The following is a 17749-nucleotide window of genomic DNA, read 5'->3' on the forward strand; positions in this document are numbered from 1 at the left end:
TTGTTGGAGGAGGCGTACAACCATGAGGTGGTTATTCTAGTTTATTGTTAACATGGACTACAAGGCTTGCATTTGCTAAATCTGTTAAAAAGAAGCGTCTGTCCTGATTTAAGTTTTCCATGCATTCATTTCTGCTTGTAGTATTTTTTTCCATGCTCTGTGTGTGCCTGTGTCTCCACTTTCCATGTCTAATGTCTGCAACTTGGGAGTAAATTGTTTAATTCTAGAAAATTGCATGTTGGTCAGTAAAAAGATTTGAGCCAAACTTGAACCATATTTTACTATGTTCATTGCAAATTTAACAGTAGTCCCAGATTTCCATTTTAAGTGACCCTTTTGCTCACCAGAAGAAAAAAAAAAAACATATTCCCATTCTATTATAATTGTATCCTCAAGTAGAACTGATACTTAAAGGGATTATACAACACTTTGGGAAAAGCACTCATACACTTCCTTGCCCAGAGTCAGATAACAAGATTGATACATCTCATGTCTGTGCCTGACATGTGGTGCGACAAGAGGAAACGGTTAGTCTGGTTCAAAAGTTTAAAAAATCGCCTCTCCTGCTCACTAATTAATACAATGTATCTCACTTGTTTTATTAACACACAAATAGAAAAATGTTGCGCTTTATGTGGTGTTCCTTAATGTAACGATCTCCGTGTTCATCGATCTGCCCATCGCAGGATAGCTACAGCGCTATTTTCCCCTGCTTTTAGTCTTCATGCTAAACTAAGCTAAATGCTAATTGTTAGTGTATTACGCACAATAGATTGCAGACATGATGCTTCCAGTTCGGCGAAGCAGACAGGAGTCTCGGCAGTGACGCTAAGCAGTATACTGCTGTGGACAGGGACTGTAGAAAACTGTATTTTAGACGCCTGAAAAAAAGCCCACCTAGAAAAATCAGCATCAGTTTAAGTGTTAAGTGATAATTCAATTTCACTTCAAAGCCAACAGACTTTACTTACAAAAGAAGTAATTTTACCTCGCAGAAAACAGGAGTTGCTAGTTTATCACAGCCTTCATCAGTTTTTGTTATTGGTTGACTTTGGTGTTTAAGATGCTTAGTTTAGATCCAATCCAACATGCTCATTGATCAAGGCAGCGTTAGCACAGTAAACTCCCCTATTCTGCAAGGGAAAGTTGCTGTTTTTAGCAGTGGGGTCTGGTGGCATTGAAGCGAGCAAAGAGAAAGAGAGAACAACTGAAGGGCTGGCTGTCTAGCATCTGTACCTGGACTCCTGCCTGCTTTTCCAAACTGGGGATGTGACTATAGGTGATACTGACTATAGATAGATATATTATACAACCTGACTTTCAATTTTCCAAACTATGCCTTTTACACATAGACCTGCAAATGGTATCGATCTTCTCATGTAAGACTCAGCAAGAAACACATTTTTACCAAAGTGTCAAACCTGTTTTTTAGTGGTTCAAACAGAAACTTTATCCAAAACATCAAATACTGCAAACTCAGTTCATCCTGCACTCTAGACAGATGCATGGTCTGATGCAGACCAGTCAGACTTCGACTGAGGTGTGGACGTTACTTGTACTCCTGCTGTTTGATGTGTTTGCAAGTGACTGACAGGGATGAGTGTGTGCATGCACTTATGTGGAGGGTGAATGTGTTAGTGACTGGCAGAGGTGTAATCAGTCTCCCGGTTGGCGCTCCTTGCCCTGAAGTGGCTCTCTATGGCTTCATCCTCCTCATTTAAAGTCAAGCCAAGCGCTTAAGATGCAAAAAAAAAAAAGAACCTGAAGACATGAACACACACAGCTCTACATACATGTGTGTACATGCGTGTACCTACTCAGTGTGTGTGTGTGTGTGTGTGGGTAGGTATCAGACTAAAAGGGATGGATTATTTGCGGGCAATTTTGACTGTCTGAGACATTATGAGAGAAAGACCTCAATGCTGCCCTAATGCCCCACAGCAGCAAGGCTGGCATTTCCACTGCCAGGCAGACCTTCTGCCTTAAGATCCCCAGCCAGTACATACACACCCAATCGTTTAGCTAAAGCCTAGCAAAAATACGCACACCCACACACAGTGCAGGCCTGATGATAGAGTGGTGTGCGGAGGTGACAGCTGCCACTGTAGTGGCTTATGTGTTGTTGGTGGAGAATGATGAGTGGGTGCAGCAGAGGGATTTACTTTAAGTGCCGTCCATAACAAAATTCCTCCAGGTTCAGAAAACTGTTTTGTGTTGGTGCAGGTCAGGATTCACTCATCTGAAATCAGAATTATAATGCAGCAATCAAGCATTTAAAGAACGTTTGTTTCTTTTTTTTTTAAAGTTTTATGTAGGAACTTTCAAGCAAATAATGCAATAAAATAAGGAGGACTAAGCTATTATCTCATTATCTTTAATTTGGAAAGAGAGAAGTTGTTTGGTTTCCCAACTTGCAGTGGCAAGCCAGTGGGAGAGTTTAAAGTGAATCTAATGCTTGAATGAAGGTATGGTCTGCTAATCTTGTACTACAGTTCCTTTCCAATGAAATCATCTCTCAATTGATGGCCCATCTAGTTGACGACACATTTAATGGTCTATAATTAACTGTTAGAGTTTGGAATGAACTGGAAAATGTGATTAGCTATTTTCCATTTGATGTCTCTAAGTCATTAACAGACCCTGTCAGTGCTGTAACTATGTGGGATGGACCACGATGAGATCATTTACTAGACTGTTTATCAGTGTCATTCACTTCTAACATGATGCATACAGTTTATTAAACTACACTGATCAGCATTACACTGTTGTTGTTTGTCTATTTTAGAAGCTCCATACTGCACTCGGGGGCATGTATAGATTTATTGGCATGATTAAGATGAATTATTAGTCACCAGATTGAGGTTCACATCTGTGGCCTTGACTGAAAGGTATCCTCAATCATTCGCTGGAGTGCCATGGACTTTGGCACAGACATTCACGTCATTATTATGACGGTAACTGTAAAAAGTCTAGTGATGTCCCACGTTTAATCCAGTGTCATCAGCAGGTGAAAATTTCTATTTGTCAAACAGCAAAACTGATAACATGCCTAAATCCTCGTGCTGTCCTTTACTTCTCCTAATTAGCAAAGCACGCTAACATAGTTAACTAAGATGGGAAACATGGTAACCATTAGCTGCTTAACATCAGCATGTTAGCACTTTCATTGTAAGCATGTTTTTTTTTCCCTATGTTGACATTAGTATCTAGCTTAAAGCACAACTGGACCAAAGTACAGCCTCACATAGCCGTTAGCATTGGCTGTCTGACTTGTGTTAACTTAAGGCATTCCAGCACAAAATGTACAAAATAACAGCATCAAAGCAAGCCTATAAAAGTGTATTAACAATATAAATAATATGGAGGGTCTGACATTTATACTTAAGCTATTTCAAGTCGCTCTGGGAGTTTGTTCCATACTTTGTGGATGGTCCAATCAAGAGCCACTTGTCACAAACAAAAACTGTTTTATCAGAAAGACTGTAATAATGCATGTTAGTTATTACATTACAATAATGCATGTTAGTTATTACATTACAAAATACAAATACCTAGCCATTTTGCCATACATCTTTATTAATGTATACATTATGTACAATAATAAGTTATATATACAGTTATGCTTTGGTTCTGTGATGACGTTGTTTGTTTCTACATGTTCTACTATACTGTGTGTGCTACTGAGGTAAGTAATCCATGTTTGGCTTCTGTATATCATCCTATCACCATCATATATGTCAGACAAGTTTTTGCCTGTCTGAAAACAGGGCTTGGGTCCATTTCAATTCACTGCACCACGTACATTATTTACAAAAGTTCAACAGCATAAAAATCATAAAAATAACTAGTCAATTTGAATTGAATTGGATTTGATGAAGACGACCCTGCTCTAAGAAGGTAGTATATTTAAATGTGAGCTTCTTATTTGCCTTGACAGGAGATATTAAAGAAAAGAATTATGAATACATGCTTGATAAACATGCACATTAATTAATTTAAAGTACCGGAGTCCAGCCCCAGAGTTTGCAATGTAAGATATTGACAAAAAAAACATTCGAAAAACAACTCGGCAGCAGATGATGTGTTTGATTTTGTGCAGATCGGTTATGGGATATTATGCTGACAACATCAGGCATCAGATAGAGATCAGTCCTATTCCCAAGAAATGAGATCAAAGTTAGGCTTGGCATGACTTGTTAAAGTTTTCCCTTGGAGCTCACTGCTGAAGTTTGAAGCTTAACTGTTTGAGAAAGCACGACATTGACCTACAGCATGTTATCTGTCGGCATCATCACATTCAATTGCACTAAGATGAGCGCTAACAACGCTCTTCACATAGTTTAACCTAGTGCTATCGGAGCCTCGGTCTGTGTACGTACAACACTTAACTAGCTTCAGATGCTTTTCAGAAGAGGACAGCCCACACAACTGCATATTGTTCTCATTTGCCGTATTGGTCCCATAGGGGAGAGGGAAGCTTAAATCCTGTCTGAGCATGACTGAGCCGACCACAAAAGCTGAGTAAGGTCAGACGTTATAGGACGACCGTAGCGCTGCTTCCATCACGACTGGCTGCATTCTTGCACTGTTCGCAGTGCAACAACCCCAGGGGCAGTTAGTCATGCCTCTGCTGTGGCATCTCTCTTTTTAATACAGGGTTTTACAGCTTTTCCACTGGGCTTTCAGTGGTTAAATGGCCCTAAATGCTTAATTGGGTGCTGGAAATCACAGGCACTTTGCACCCGCTCTGTAAACCACAACACTTCAGCCTATTAGGGGCCCGGGGAGCCACACGCCAAATAATTAGGGCTGGCGGCAGCTCTAGACCGCAGCATTGGGGTAAAAGGGGAATAAGCGGGGAGAGGAAGAATTATGAGAGGGGGTCACAGACTGGGTCACTGCTGAGGAAGTAGTTGCATTAAGGGAGTATGTTGGGCTGTGTGTGTTAAAATTGGGAAAAGTGGATTTGCATGTGTGTTTAAGAGGAACTTGGTATCTGGTAATCAATGAATCAACTCTGGAATTGACATTTGTGTGTATGCTGGTGATGTCACAAGACGTGTAGGTGTCCCCAAAAGTTCACAGGCAAAGTTTGTCAGATGAAAGTCTGAATGATGGTTTAACATTTCCAGCTGGACATAATGATTGCATTGTAAGTAGGGAGCTCATATCTGCTGTCCATCCTGTATGATGACAGCGCAGCCGAAGGCGCATTCACGAATGTTAACTGATGCTGCGGTCGAACCAGGTTGCTCTCTGTCTACGGACACAAACATATAGTTACAGTCAAGCAGCTGCGGGATTAGCCAGAAGTTGTTGGTCTTGATCAGGAGGTTCAGTGAGAGGACAGTAGGACTAATGAACTGCAGTGCGACTTAAGTGAGCTCCTCAGAGACTGTTTCCATCAGCCCATCACTGTCAGCATCTTTTCAAGTGCTATTTTAAACTCTTTGAAAACAGAAAAAAAAAAAAAACTGCAAAAGCTGAGCTGTTGTTGTGTTGCGTCCTGCGCACTGTTCATAAACCTATTTGAGAGACAAAAATCTATCTAATGAAATAGAAACTAATCCAGATTATTTTATTTTTGTAGAAGAGAAAATATCTGAACTAGCAAATTAGTGAATAATCTCAATCTTTGGCCTTTGATTTTTGTCTTTGTCGAACTCTGTTGCATTTAAGAAAAAAATGAGGGTCATACAAAGTGTTTCAGATCATTAGCTTCTTGGCAGAGAAAACCCATAATAGCAAATAAGGACTGTGCATGGGGAGATCCACTGACATTCTTCATGTGATGGGGGTAAGGTGTATACTGTAAATGTGCTGTCCTCCTCGTCAGAGCAGTATTTGTCCCTACATACATGTATACTGTAAGGCATCCAAGTCTCTGAAGTCTCTGCTTTGCCATATATTTAAACACTGGCACAGCGCTGGGATGGAGATGGGCACGGCAATGGACAGACCAGCTGACTGTGGAAACTGCTGATGCCCTGCCGTCCGGCAGCCACTGCCGTCTCGCTGCTGCCCAGCACGTCCGAGCAGAGAGACTCTACGGCATCCAGCCTCTCGATCTGTACCAGGCGGGTCAGGAGGTCGGGGATGCTGTAGCCCGCCGTGCTCACTCTCTCGAATAGCTGAAGGCCGTCACTCATGCCGCCGATCTCGTCGCGCTTCAGCCCGAAGCTCTCGGCCAGATGCCTCCACGTCTTTACCACGGCCGCTTCGCTGCTGTAGGAGGAGCTCAGCATGCGGCTGGCCTTCTCCAGACAGTCGAAGGGAAGCTCTGTGGGGCTCAGGCCTGTAGAGGGACAGGAGTATTAGAACTGATAACATAGTCAATTACAGATTTAAATAGAATTTGTTTTTTAGCCTTGCTAGTGGCGTGGCTATAGGGATGGCAAGGTTGGTCGGTCCACCACTTTGGACTAGAATGTATCTTGACAATTATTACATGGATTGCAGTGAAATTTGGCACAGATATTCGAGGTCTTCAGAGGATATCCTTCACTTTTCCTTCTTTTTCAAATCTTAATTTGTCCAAAACTTGACATGTTTATGACATAATACTTGCAAAACTCACCTGTACAGTGTGTTTAGTCCTAGTTATCAAGCATGCTAGCATGTTGGCATGCTAAACTAACATGGTGAACATGGTAAATGCTATACCTGCTAAACAACGACATTTATTGTCATTGTGAGCTTGTTGGCTCAGCACAGATGTGCTGTCGTTGCAGCAGACTCTTAATGTTGTTCATCCTTTCTCACCCTCACATAATGAGGCTGTTCATATTAATTCATCCTTTGAAGTAGTCAGTTGCATTATTTTATACCCACTGAGTTATGTATTCTTGCTTATATTTTGTTCAGGTTCTATCTCAATCTATTTTGATGCTGCAAAGATTTTATCTTAGAAGATAATTCCAAAATTTCAACTTAATCAATGGCAAAATTAGTTACGTGTGTAAAGATATGCCTGTTGAGGTGAGGTGAAGACTTCTTTTCCGATGCAGTTTCACTTCCTAAAGCAATTATCTTGAAAATGACAGTAACTATAAATTCTCACTGAAACACAGTTCATTAAAAGAGTTCATCTTCACCAGGAAGGACTAAAATGCCTTCACATTATTGGCAGAAATCTATTCTTGATTACAAGGCTTGCTAAGATGGATATTTTCATCTGTCTAGGAGAAACTTACCCTCTGTCACATTGCAGGCTCTGGCATACAGATCCAGGATCTTTTTCCTTCGACTCTGTAGCATCTGCATTCAAAACAGAAACAACAAAACAGAACTATGTGATTTCCAGATGACACTAAACTGGATCTGTCCATAATCATACTTCCAATAAAAACTTTTAAAGCTCCTTCTTCCTACCCCAGGGGTTTTATTGTTGTTGTTCATTGCGTTCACACTGCTGATGTGGTTGGTGCTGGCAATCTGGTTGGCATTGCCAATGTGGTTGGGGCTGGAGATGTTATTGGCCTGGCCTGCTGCAATGGTGGAGGTCCCGTTACAGGCTCGGTCACGGTCCAAGAGACCCAGAGAGAGCAGGCAGAGGTCGGGCTTGTTACCCAGGTTGACGAGGCACAGGTTGGGATTGTTGGTCTCGGCTGATCCCTGCTTGTCGGACGCCGCCTCCTCATCGCTGTCAATGCTGCGGCTCAACAGCTGCTCGTTCTCTGATGATGCGTCATTTTCGCTGCACACACAACCACATGCAGCACATTTAGATATACACATTAATATCCCATAATACACTTAAAATGTATGTGGTCTCTTGCTAGTACTCTGGATGAGTTTATAGACAGTAGCTAGATTAGTACTACCTGTGGCCAAGCTGGCTGTTTACTCTTATTTCTGCTCTTTATGCTAAGCTAAGTGGCTAGGTGATGGCTGTCAGCAAAAAAAGTGATAAGTATATTTCCCAACAATTCCATCCAACAAATAAGAGTACAACCTTTATACAATTATAAAAGTTACAGTATACAAGAAAACAAGTAGAATTTTTCTATAACACATAACACACAAATAACACATTTCCCTGTAGAAGTAGAATGCGGCCCAGCTTATTCTTATTGTACTGTACTGTTAATCACGGCAAAAATTTCAATATGAGCACAGATTAAAGAAACAATAGAAATTTCTAAGAAAAGAGATTACAGCAGTCAGTACAGAGGTTAGACCGTTTGTCCATCCATTCACCCATTAATATCAAAGAGGGTTGGCTAAATATTAGAAACATCTCTCAGTATAACACAAGGCGCTAATGCTGTTTCTAGTAATGAACTGCAGTACAGTTTTGCTGTTGCACTACATAATTAAATGGTGTGAGCGGCCACTAATGCACACAGAATGACTCGTGTCTATATAAACGCAACGGGAACTCGTAAAAATGTAAATGACCTGGAGAAGAATGCTGTTGTTGTTGCCATAGCTGCTGAAGTTTCTAAGCTGTTCCTGTGATTGACTGAAATAGCCCTGCGTTTTACAACATGATACCATGTAATATCACTTCATTACCCATCCTCTTCCTCCCTATGCCTGCTCTGGATTTTCTCCCAAAAGCACCTTGTTGTCAGAGATGCTCACAGAATGCCATTGTTTCTCAGTCCCACGCTCTTTTCCTGAACACACACACAAAATGGCATTGTTTCCCGGACATCTAACACCCACTCTGGCAGCTAAAGCAGTGAGTTAGCACATCCTCTGGCATGCTGCTTTACCACACTGTTTACTGCTATTGATGCTGAGGGGGGTGTGTGTGCGCGTGCGAATGTATCTCTTCTATTCTCTAATTCACACCCCCTCCATATATCAGAACAGTAACAATCTAAGCATGTTCACTACGGGTTCTGCAACGTTTGAGCACAATGGCTCACTGTAGATGTGTGTGCCCTACTGTGTGCTATCATGTATTCCCACACTTCTTTCTGCACATTAGCCACTAGCGCCCAGAAAGCTGCATTGTCTGCACATGTGGGTTAAGATGTATGCAGAAAGACGAAGGTGAGAAAACTGTCATTCTTTTGTTGTCTGCCAGGACGTGCTTTTACCTGGTGGTGATTTTAGACGAAGCCTGGAATAAATACCCGAACCTGCGGCGACAACTACCCCCTCTGTCCGTCTCTCAGTATTTGCTGGGCTTCAGGGCTCATCTGTGTTACCTCACCCCACACCCCTCCCAAACCCACCTCTCTGCCTGCGCCAAAGCCACATAATGGCTCTCTGCTTCATTAAAAACCAAAAGAAAAAACAACCTCAACCAAAATTTTTACATGCCTTAGACCCCACCGCCCCCCTCAATTCACACACACACACACACACACACACACACACACACACACACACACACACACGTGTGCTTAGATACAGCAAAATACAGAAGGCCAGCAGCAACGATACTCCTACTGTAGTGACTTGTTCTGTGGTGGTATAATTATGGGAAGATGCTGAAAAACATTATAAAAGGTTCTTTCTGTTATGTAAAGTCTCTGAGAAGCCACATAGACACGGAAACACACACACACAAACTTGTAATGCACACTCTCAAATATAAAGACACGGTGGTGTATGTGAGTGGTGAGTATAGAATATTCTACAGGACAAATATTCAGTACATGCACGGCCGTTAAGCACAGCACACGTACACAATGGAGAATAAGCCCAAATTGATGCCCACAAGGTGATTGGGAATCTTGTGTCCTTCCTGTTTAGAGCAGTACTCTCAGCATTGCTAAGTTTTGGACGTTTTGTACCAAAATCCTGAGTTTGACTCTTCTGCTACACAGAACATTAAGCCGTCTGGATTTAACCATTAATCACTGAGAACCCTTTCAGTTTGTCTGCTCCGAGTTTGTTCAACCAAAGAGTAGCCGCGCGGTCGCTTCTTACCTTTTCACCGTCTTCTGAGGAGGAGCTTTTAGTTTGTCGAACTCATCTTTCTCTGAGTAGATCACTACATTGTCTGAGAGAAAAAAAAAGAGAAGATACAGAGGTTTATAGGTGTTTTTGTCTCATTAATACAGAAAACTGAGAAAGAAAATATTTACACTGCAAATATACTAAAATCTCCAAGTATGTTGGTCCAGCACCTGCCATTGTTTCATACATGAAAAGAATGCTACAATATAGTCAAATGTCAAAGGTCTGCTGGGTTTTTGTTGATTCAAAGTAAAACTCACAGTCATACTTTTTCTGAAAGTGGCAATTACAAGACTACACAGAAGGGAGCTGATTCCTGAGGCTAAAATGAAGCACACCTTGAGCAGAGGAACTGCAGTCAGAACAATATATAAAATGATTACAGTGACTATTATGTTAAATTAGACTTACATCATGGACACTGATAGGGTTAGACAGCGTAATAAGCGGATACCTAAGTGGAATAAATGCTGTGTGTGTGTGTGTGTGAGTGTGTGTGTGTGTGTGAGACAATTTAAGCGTCTGTGTCTTTCATCTCATGGCCTTATTAACTCAGTGTCTACATGAGTGACAGCTAGCTCCGGTAGAGCTCCGAGCAATGGGCTTCTCTCCCACACATGCACACACACACAAAAACTCATAGCAACCACACGTTAAGCAACAATGCAGACATCTATTTTATAATCATACTACCATATAACTACTTTATCATGTTTTTTTAGCTATTAGATTCAAGATTCAAAGACTTTATTGTCACATGCTCAGCAGTTACATGAAGCAATCACTGGCAGTGAAATTCTTATGTCTCTGGTCCCAGTAACACTGCTGTACGTAAGAAATATAAATATAAGTAAAAATAAGGTATATACAACTAAGAAAATATAAGACAATAAAATAAAATGTACAGCTAAGAGGTGCAAAATAGGGTAGTGCAAATTGTTTGCAGACTATGTGCAGTTTAAGAGTCTTATGGCCTGGGGGATGAAACTGTCCCTGAGCCTGCTGCGGTACCGACGGCCAGACGGCAGCAGGCAGAACAGTTTGTGGCTGGGGTGGTAAGAGTCTTTGATGATACTGGTGGCCTTCTTCCTACACCGCTGGGTGTAGAGGTCCTCCATGGATGGCAGCATCGACCTGGTGATGTGCTGTACAGTCTTCACCACCCTCTGTAGAGCCTTACGGTTGAGGGCGGTGCAACTGCCGTACCAGGAGGTGATGCAGCCAGTCAGGATGCTCTCAATGGTGCACCTATAGAAGCTGCAGAGTATCCTGGAGTCCATGCTGAGCCTCCGCAGCCTGCGGAGGAAGAAGAGCCGCTGTCTTGCTGACTTGGTGATGAAGTCAGTGTGGTGAGACCAGGTCAAGTCCTCGCTGATGTGAACCCCGAGGAACCTGGAGCTGCTGACTCTCTCCACCGTAGTCCCATTGATGAAGAAGGGGGCGTGTTCCTCTCTCTGTCTCTTCCTGTAGTCCACGATCAGCTCCTTTGTTTTGCTGACGTTGAGATGGAGGTTGTTGTCCTGGCACCAAGATGTCAGGGCTCTGACCTCCTCTCTGTAGGCCGTCTCACTGTTGCCAGTGATCAGGCCTATGACGCTCGTGTCATCAGCAAATTTGATGATGGTGTTGGAGCTGTGGGTGGCCACACAGTCATGTGGGAACAGGGAGTACAGGAGAGGGCTGAGCACACAGCCCTGGGGGGCGCCGGTGTTGAGAGTCAGGGTGAAGGATGTGGTGCTGCCGATCCGCACAGCCTGGGGTCTGCCCGTCAGGAAGTTCAGGATCCAGTCACAGAGGGTGGTGTTGAGACCGAGATCACCGAGTTTGATGACGAGTTTCGAGGGCACAATGGTGTTGAATGCTGAACTATAGTCGATGAACAGCATCTTCACATCTCACACATGTGTGCCGCTGCTCCAGGTGGGAGAGGGCAGTGTGGAGGGTGAGGGAGATGGCGTCTTCAGTCGACCTGTTTGGCCTGTAGCCGAACTGAAGCGGGTCCAGTGAGTCAGGGAGGGAGGAGGTGATGAATCCTTTGACTAACCGCTCAAAGCACTTCATGATGGTGGAGGTGAGTGCTACTGGGCGGTAGAGGATTTTGGGTTTCTTTGGAACAGGGACAATGATGGTCTTCTTGAAACATGTGGGGACTACAGACTGGAGCAGTGACATGTTGAAAATGTCTGCAAAGACATCTGCCAGCTGATCTGCACACGCCTTGAGGGCTCGGCCAGGGATGCCGTCAGGTCCAGGAGCCTTGCGTGTGTTAGACCGTTTGAATGATTTACACACGTCTGCCCTGGATATAACAAGTGGGCAGCAGGCCTCCTGTTGTCTTTTGCACCTCCACAGCCGGGGAGTTGAAACTCTCAAACCGTGCATAAAAAGTGTTCAGATCATCTGGAAGAGATGCAGACACCACCTCAGTACTGCTGGTCTTCTTTTTATAGTCTGTGAGTGTTTTGAGACCAGCCCACATGTTCCTGGTGTTGGAGTCTGTGAAATGAGACTCCACTTTGTCCCTGTATTGGAGTCTTATTATATTATTAAGTTAGCGACTTCGTTGTACCACATAATGTGTCTGTGGCCACAGAGAGTAAGCATGTGTATGTGTGCGTGTGTGTGGGTGTGTTCTCATTCACGCCACATGTAAGTGGTTAGTCAGTCAGTCTGGGAGAGAAATTGAACAGAGCATCATTGTCAGGAGAAATGGTGCCTAAAGCAAAGTATGGCTTTAGCTTTGGAAGCTTCACATTCCACCACAATGTACTCATCATATTGCAGGTCTGTCAGCCTACACATACACACACACGCCACACACACACACACGTACGCACATTTGCATACATTATGCTACAAATCATAAAAACACACGTCCAAACTAGACTGATGCGCGGTGCCAATCCTGTATTAACATTTAGATGCGATTCACTCTGATGATACAGTTTGATTGCATATTTAATATGGACTTAATCAGCGTTGGTTGTTGGAGGGCAGATCTTAACATGAACTGAAAGTTCAATTGTTCCATAATTCATATATACATGCTGCTTTTGGTTGTAGTTATAGAAATGAAAAAAAAAAAAACATATGCAATTTACAGCTTCAATTTGAAAAACACATTATCAGCCGAGTCCAGAGCACTACAGAAAAAGTGTTGGATAATACTTTTGCTCATCCATAGATAACATACAGTGTTTAGGCTTAAGAAATAAGCCAGACATACAGTTGCCAACCTACAGAATCAAGGTTAGAGAGGATTTTGCTGCAGGATTGAGTAAAATTACAGTGTTACTCTAATCACTGCTGGATGGTATCTGTTCATGCCTCAACTGACAAGCAAATTGAGTGCTGTGTTACTGTGACTATTCTGGAGTCATTTCATAGTTGTTAAAAAAAAACAAAACTAATTATAGTTTGTGTTGTTACTGTGATTATGTTGTTTTGCCTGTCTTTGTAATATTCAAACTGTATTTTTATGTAGTTTAAGTTTAAACCACATCTGTGGAGAGTGAAGTTTATGGAAACATGGAAATGATCCGTTGGTGTGTGTTGGCCTGTTTATTTTTACAGATATGAGAACACTGAGAGTGTTGGAGTAGAAAAAAACAGATGGTCTGTACATAAACACTCAATCTAGTGCCACTTAATTACCGTATGTTAGTGTTTTACTTTGTTTCTGCATTTTATTTATGTGGGGAGTTTTTTTAAACAAATTTTTTTGCAGTATTACATTTAAGTGTTTTTGCATTTACGTATTTATAATTTGTTTTCAGAAAACGTCAAAGCCTTTATTCCAGTTTTGAGAAACCTAAATAAAACATAGATGGAGTACTAAAGGTGTGCCTGCACCTATGTACACAGCCAAAAATGTGCATATGCTTAGAATAATGTATACAGAGATAAAATGAGATTACTTCTGTTTCATGTAAACATCATATCATGGAATATAATCACAACCAGAATAAGGCTCATAACCGGGAGACTAGTGTGTATGTAAGCAAACTCATTGTTTTTACTGCTTGAGACTCCCAATTATGAGGCCACAATACAGACTGGAGTTAAGTGAGCTTGTGAGAGACACCAAACAGGAAGCCATTAAGAAGCTCATACGCTTCATTATTTAGTGAGTGTGTGTGTGTGTGTGTGTGTGTGTGTGTGTGTGTGTGTGTGTGTGTGTGTGTGTGTGTGTGTCATGTCTCACCGGGGACATCTTTCTTGTCTTCCTGTTTGTTGGTCTGAGCTTCCACTGCCTTCACAACCTGTCCAGAACAACACGCTGCACACACACACACACACACACACACACACACAAAGAATGTTATAAAACAGAAATACCAACCTTTAATGTGTGTGTGTGTGTGTGTACGTGTGTGTCTCACCCTGGCCACTCGGTTTAGCCTTCAGGATATAAAACATGATGATGAGGACGATGGCGATGGCCATGATGAAAATGGTTGACATTGCGATAATGAGAGCCGTTGCCAGGTGACCTTGTCCGGTGGAATCTGACACATGGAGGCAGTGATGTAAAGCAGTGTTAATGATTTGCACGTGTCAACATGGATGAAGCTTGTCTGCGTGTTTCGGTCTGTGTGTATTTGTGTGTACTTTTATGTAGATGAGGGAACACAGTAGTGCTGCCAGGGTCGATGACAGGTTTCTCTCTCGACCCGCTGTTTGACATGCCTGTAAAACAAACACACACAGGCATGCTGTCAGTCCTAGTTCCTTAACTGTGCATGTCCTATTGTTTGCTCATATATCCATTATCAGCAAAACCAACTGTGACAGGGATAACACACACATTCACAGTTCACTCCAAGGTCTCATGCAAAATGCACTTTTTAATGCATTTTAATCATAAATATGTCCTCAATATGCCTTTTTTCTCCTGCTCCATCTTTCAGTAAATGTTTGTGAAAACAAATCATTTGGATTTGGCTCCCTTTATGATGTCATAAGAGGATCTATTAATCACATGACCTCCTCCAGCCCTTCGGCAACTGTCTCCGTCCCCTGAAAACTTCCTGCACCCACCTTGTTGTTTTTTCCTCACTAACACCAGCTCCCAGTTACTCAAAGATGTCTAGACGAGAGCGAAGCGCAGCCTGTTCTGTTCTCCAAGAACAGAGCATTAAGAAAGAGGCTGAAAGCAGCTGCAGCATTTTTTTTATCATTAGACCATGCAAACCTTTTCTAGTAGGACATCCAAACACAGAAATGAACTCTGAAATTGGTAGAATGTGGGACATTTCATGTGTATGTCTTTGCATTCAACATAAAAATGTCCACAAATGGTTTGTGAGTTTGAACCAGCTGGCAGATGAACATAAAACGTTATTGAAATGAAGTTTGCTAAACTATGACAAGTTTGATTAAAGTAACAGTTTGATATTCTGAGAAGTTATCTTGTTATTTAAATCTCCGCAAGAAGATGAATGAATATATTTCTCCAAATGTTGAACTGTTCCTTTAAAGTTGAATGACTGATGCATCACTTTCTTCCAGAGATTACACAAGCAGATTAAGCACCGGAAAAACTATGCTTGAACATTTTTGTCATCAGTCACTGGTTGTGGCATGTTAGCTTTGGACTTACATTTTATTGACTTTTTCCCCAAATAGAGTTGTATGACATGATTTTGCAGGCAGTTGTCATTTCACAAGAGCAAATGATCTACACTAACAGCAGCCTGTCCTAAACCTAACCTCTCTCAGGCCTTCTCCCACCACAGTAAACAAGCTGTTGGGTTAGGAAGTACAGATGCAGGGAAGCAGCTCTTTGTCCAGATTTCTCCCTGCTCCCTGACTCTCCATCGCTTCTAATCACCCCCCTCCCTCCTTCCCTCCCTCTTCTCCTCCATTTCTTTCTCTGGATTATTCATCTACTGTTTTTCCTCTTTCCTAATTGAGCTGTAAACTCTGGCAGCTCATAAATCAGCTCTTTTAATCAGTCTTTTATTTCACCAACTTGATATATTGTAGACCTCTTTGGCATATGCCCTGCTGCTTCCCTTGGTCTCAGAGCCTCATGTCATCACACACACACACACACACTCACATGCACACACACATTAGTGCCCTGTGGCTGCAGACATTAACTCGGGGTATGTGTTTACACTCTCTGGATGAGGATATGAGCCTGAACTGGAATTCTGTTTAGCGTCTTGTGGTTTCATCTCTTAATAATGTCTCGCAGGCTGGGCGCACACTGCAAAATGATAATTCTGCAGGGCAATCTGGGTACTCAGGTCCAAACAAACTGAGAGGCCAATTAGGGGAGATACAAAAAAAAAAAAGCATTTTTGTTTGAGGGAAGAGTTGGGATACCTCTATAAGCAGGGACCAATCAAAGGTTGCCTTAGATAAAATATTTCAGTGTGAAATTGTGATATCAAGCCATGTGTCTGGTGTCTCCGTAGAGGAGAAATACGATATACAAAATCAAATGGTTTTGTTACAGTTCATACAATTTAGGATTTTTGTTGATGATTTACAGTGAAAATGTCACCGTTTTAAGCATTTAGTAGTATTGGTGCTAGCTTGGAAAATGGTACTAGAAGTCAATAAACACCAAAAGACGACAGTGGAAACTGAGTGATGCCTACAGACTCGTAATGTCTGCCTGCCAAAGAGTAGCATCAGTGCAAGCACTAACATGCTAATCATCTTGCTTTCTCATACCCACTGAAGTTTTAATTATCACACACACACAGAGCTAGTCAGGAGCCAGGGTAATTTACAGATTACATGGCGAGTGTCAGCCTGCCTTCACCCTGAGCAAATAGAACTCCCAGCTTTCAGCTCCTTTTTTATTTTTTAAAATGTACCACAGCCAGACTCCACAAATAAGGAGAAAGAACTAAAGAATGCTCTGTGTGATTATACCTTTTATCAAGATTAATTAACCACATGTCATAAAACCATTATTAACAGCTTGCTTTGATGTATTTTAAATTATAATTGTTTTCACATTTCTGTTTTGAAACTCCCCATCATTGATTGATAAAACACAACCATAAAATAATAATTTAGAGTTGTCAGGCTATTCTTGTGGGAAAATACATAAGAAGAGCCTGATACACACGAACTTGTACTTTTTATATTTTATGTCAATCAGTGTCAGTGTATCTTAATAAAGGGTTAAAATCTGAAAATTCTTAGTTGGACCTTCCTTCCCGAAAATTACATGAGAGGGTTGATACAACTACAGTACGATTAGCTTAGCATAAATGTATTATAAGACCTGGATACCACACCAGATGTGGCGCCTATTCAGTTCAATAATAAGCTTACTTGTTTAGTTCCTGGGGTATGCAGCCCACTGAAGCGCAAAAGCGTTCATCCAATCATGGCGTTTTACAACTTTTACAAAGACCAACACCCCCATGGCTTAAATATGTGCAATACAGAGAGCAATAAGTGACCATGAAGTGTCATGAAGTGACCAAATTTGCAGACATCTTTTACAATGGTGGTCTATGGGGCTAAGCTAAGCTTACGCGGCTGCTGGCTGCAGTTGAGCAGTTGAACAAATATGAGAGTGATATCGGTCTTCTCATCTAAGTCTCAGTAGAGAACATTGTGATACAGCCTTCTCTATTATTTGCTCCTCCTCACAGCATCACCTCATCACTCATTTCCATGCCTGGGAGAAACAATTAGAGTGCTGTTGAAAAGCAAGTGTTTATCCATGCGCGCACACACACGCACACGCACACACACGCACACACACGCACACACACACACACACACACACACACACACACACACACACACACACACACACACACATACAATCCTGCTCCTACATCACACCCTTTGCTCT

General features: G+C 42.0%; 1 protein-coding gene across 1 annotated transcript in view; it reads right to left on the reverse strand.

The window, feature by feature from the left end:
* Positions 1–5544: 5544 nt before the first annotated feature.
* Positions 5545–17749, reverse strand: part of edar (ectodysplasin A receptor) — a 36285-nt gene continuing 24080 nt past the window's right edge. The window contains exons 6-12 of the mRNA XM_070838350.1: positions 14530–14607; positions 14301–14426; positions 14123–14197; positions 9889–9961; positions 7372–7696; positions 7194–7257; positions 5545–6295 (exon numbers count right to left, since the gene is read on the reverse strand). Of these exons, the coding sequence (XP_070694451.1) occupies positions 5910–6295; positions 7194–7257; positions 7372–7696; positions 9889–9961; positions 14123–14197; positions 14301–14426; positions 14530–14607 (1127 nt within the window). The 3' untranslated portion in view covers positions 5545–5909. The remainder of the gene's footprint in view (positions 6296–7193; positions 7258–7371; positions 7697–9888; positions 9962–14122; positions 14198–14300; positions 14427–14529; positions 14608–17749) is intronic.

The sequence above is a fragment of the Pempheris klunzingeri genome, chromosome 10, assembly GCF_042242105.1.
Source record: "Pempheris klunzingeri isolate RE-2024b chromosome 10, fPemKlu1.hap1, whole genome shotgun sequence".
In the NCBI taxonomy this organism is placed as follows: domain Eukaryota; kingdom Metazoa; phylum Chordata; class Actinopteri; order Acropomatiformes; family Pempheridae; genus Pempheris; species Pempheris klunzingeri.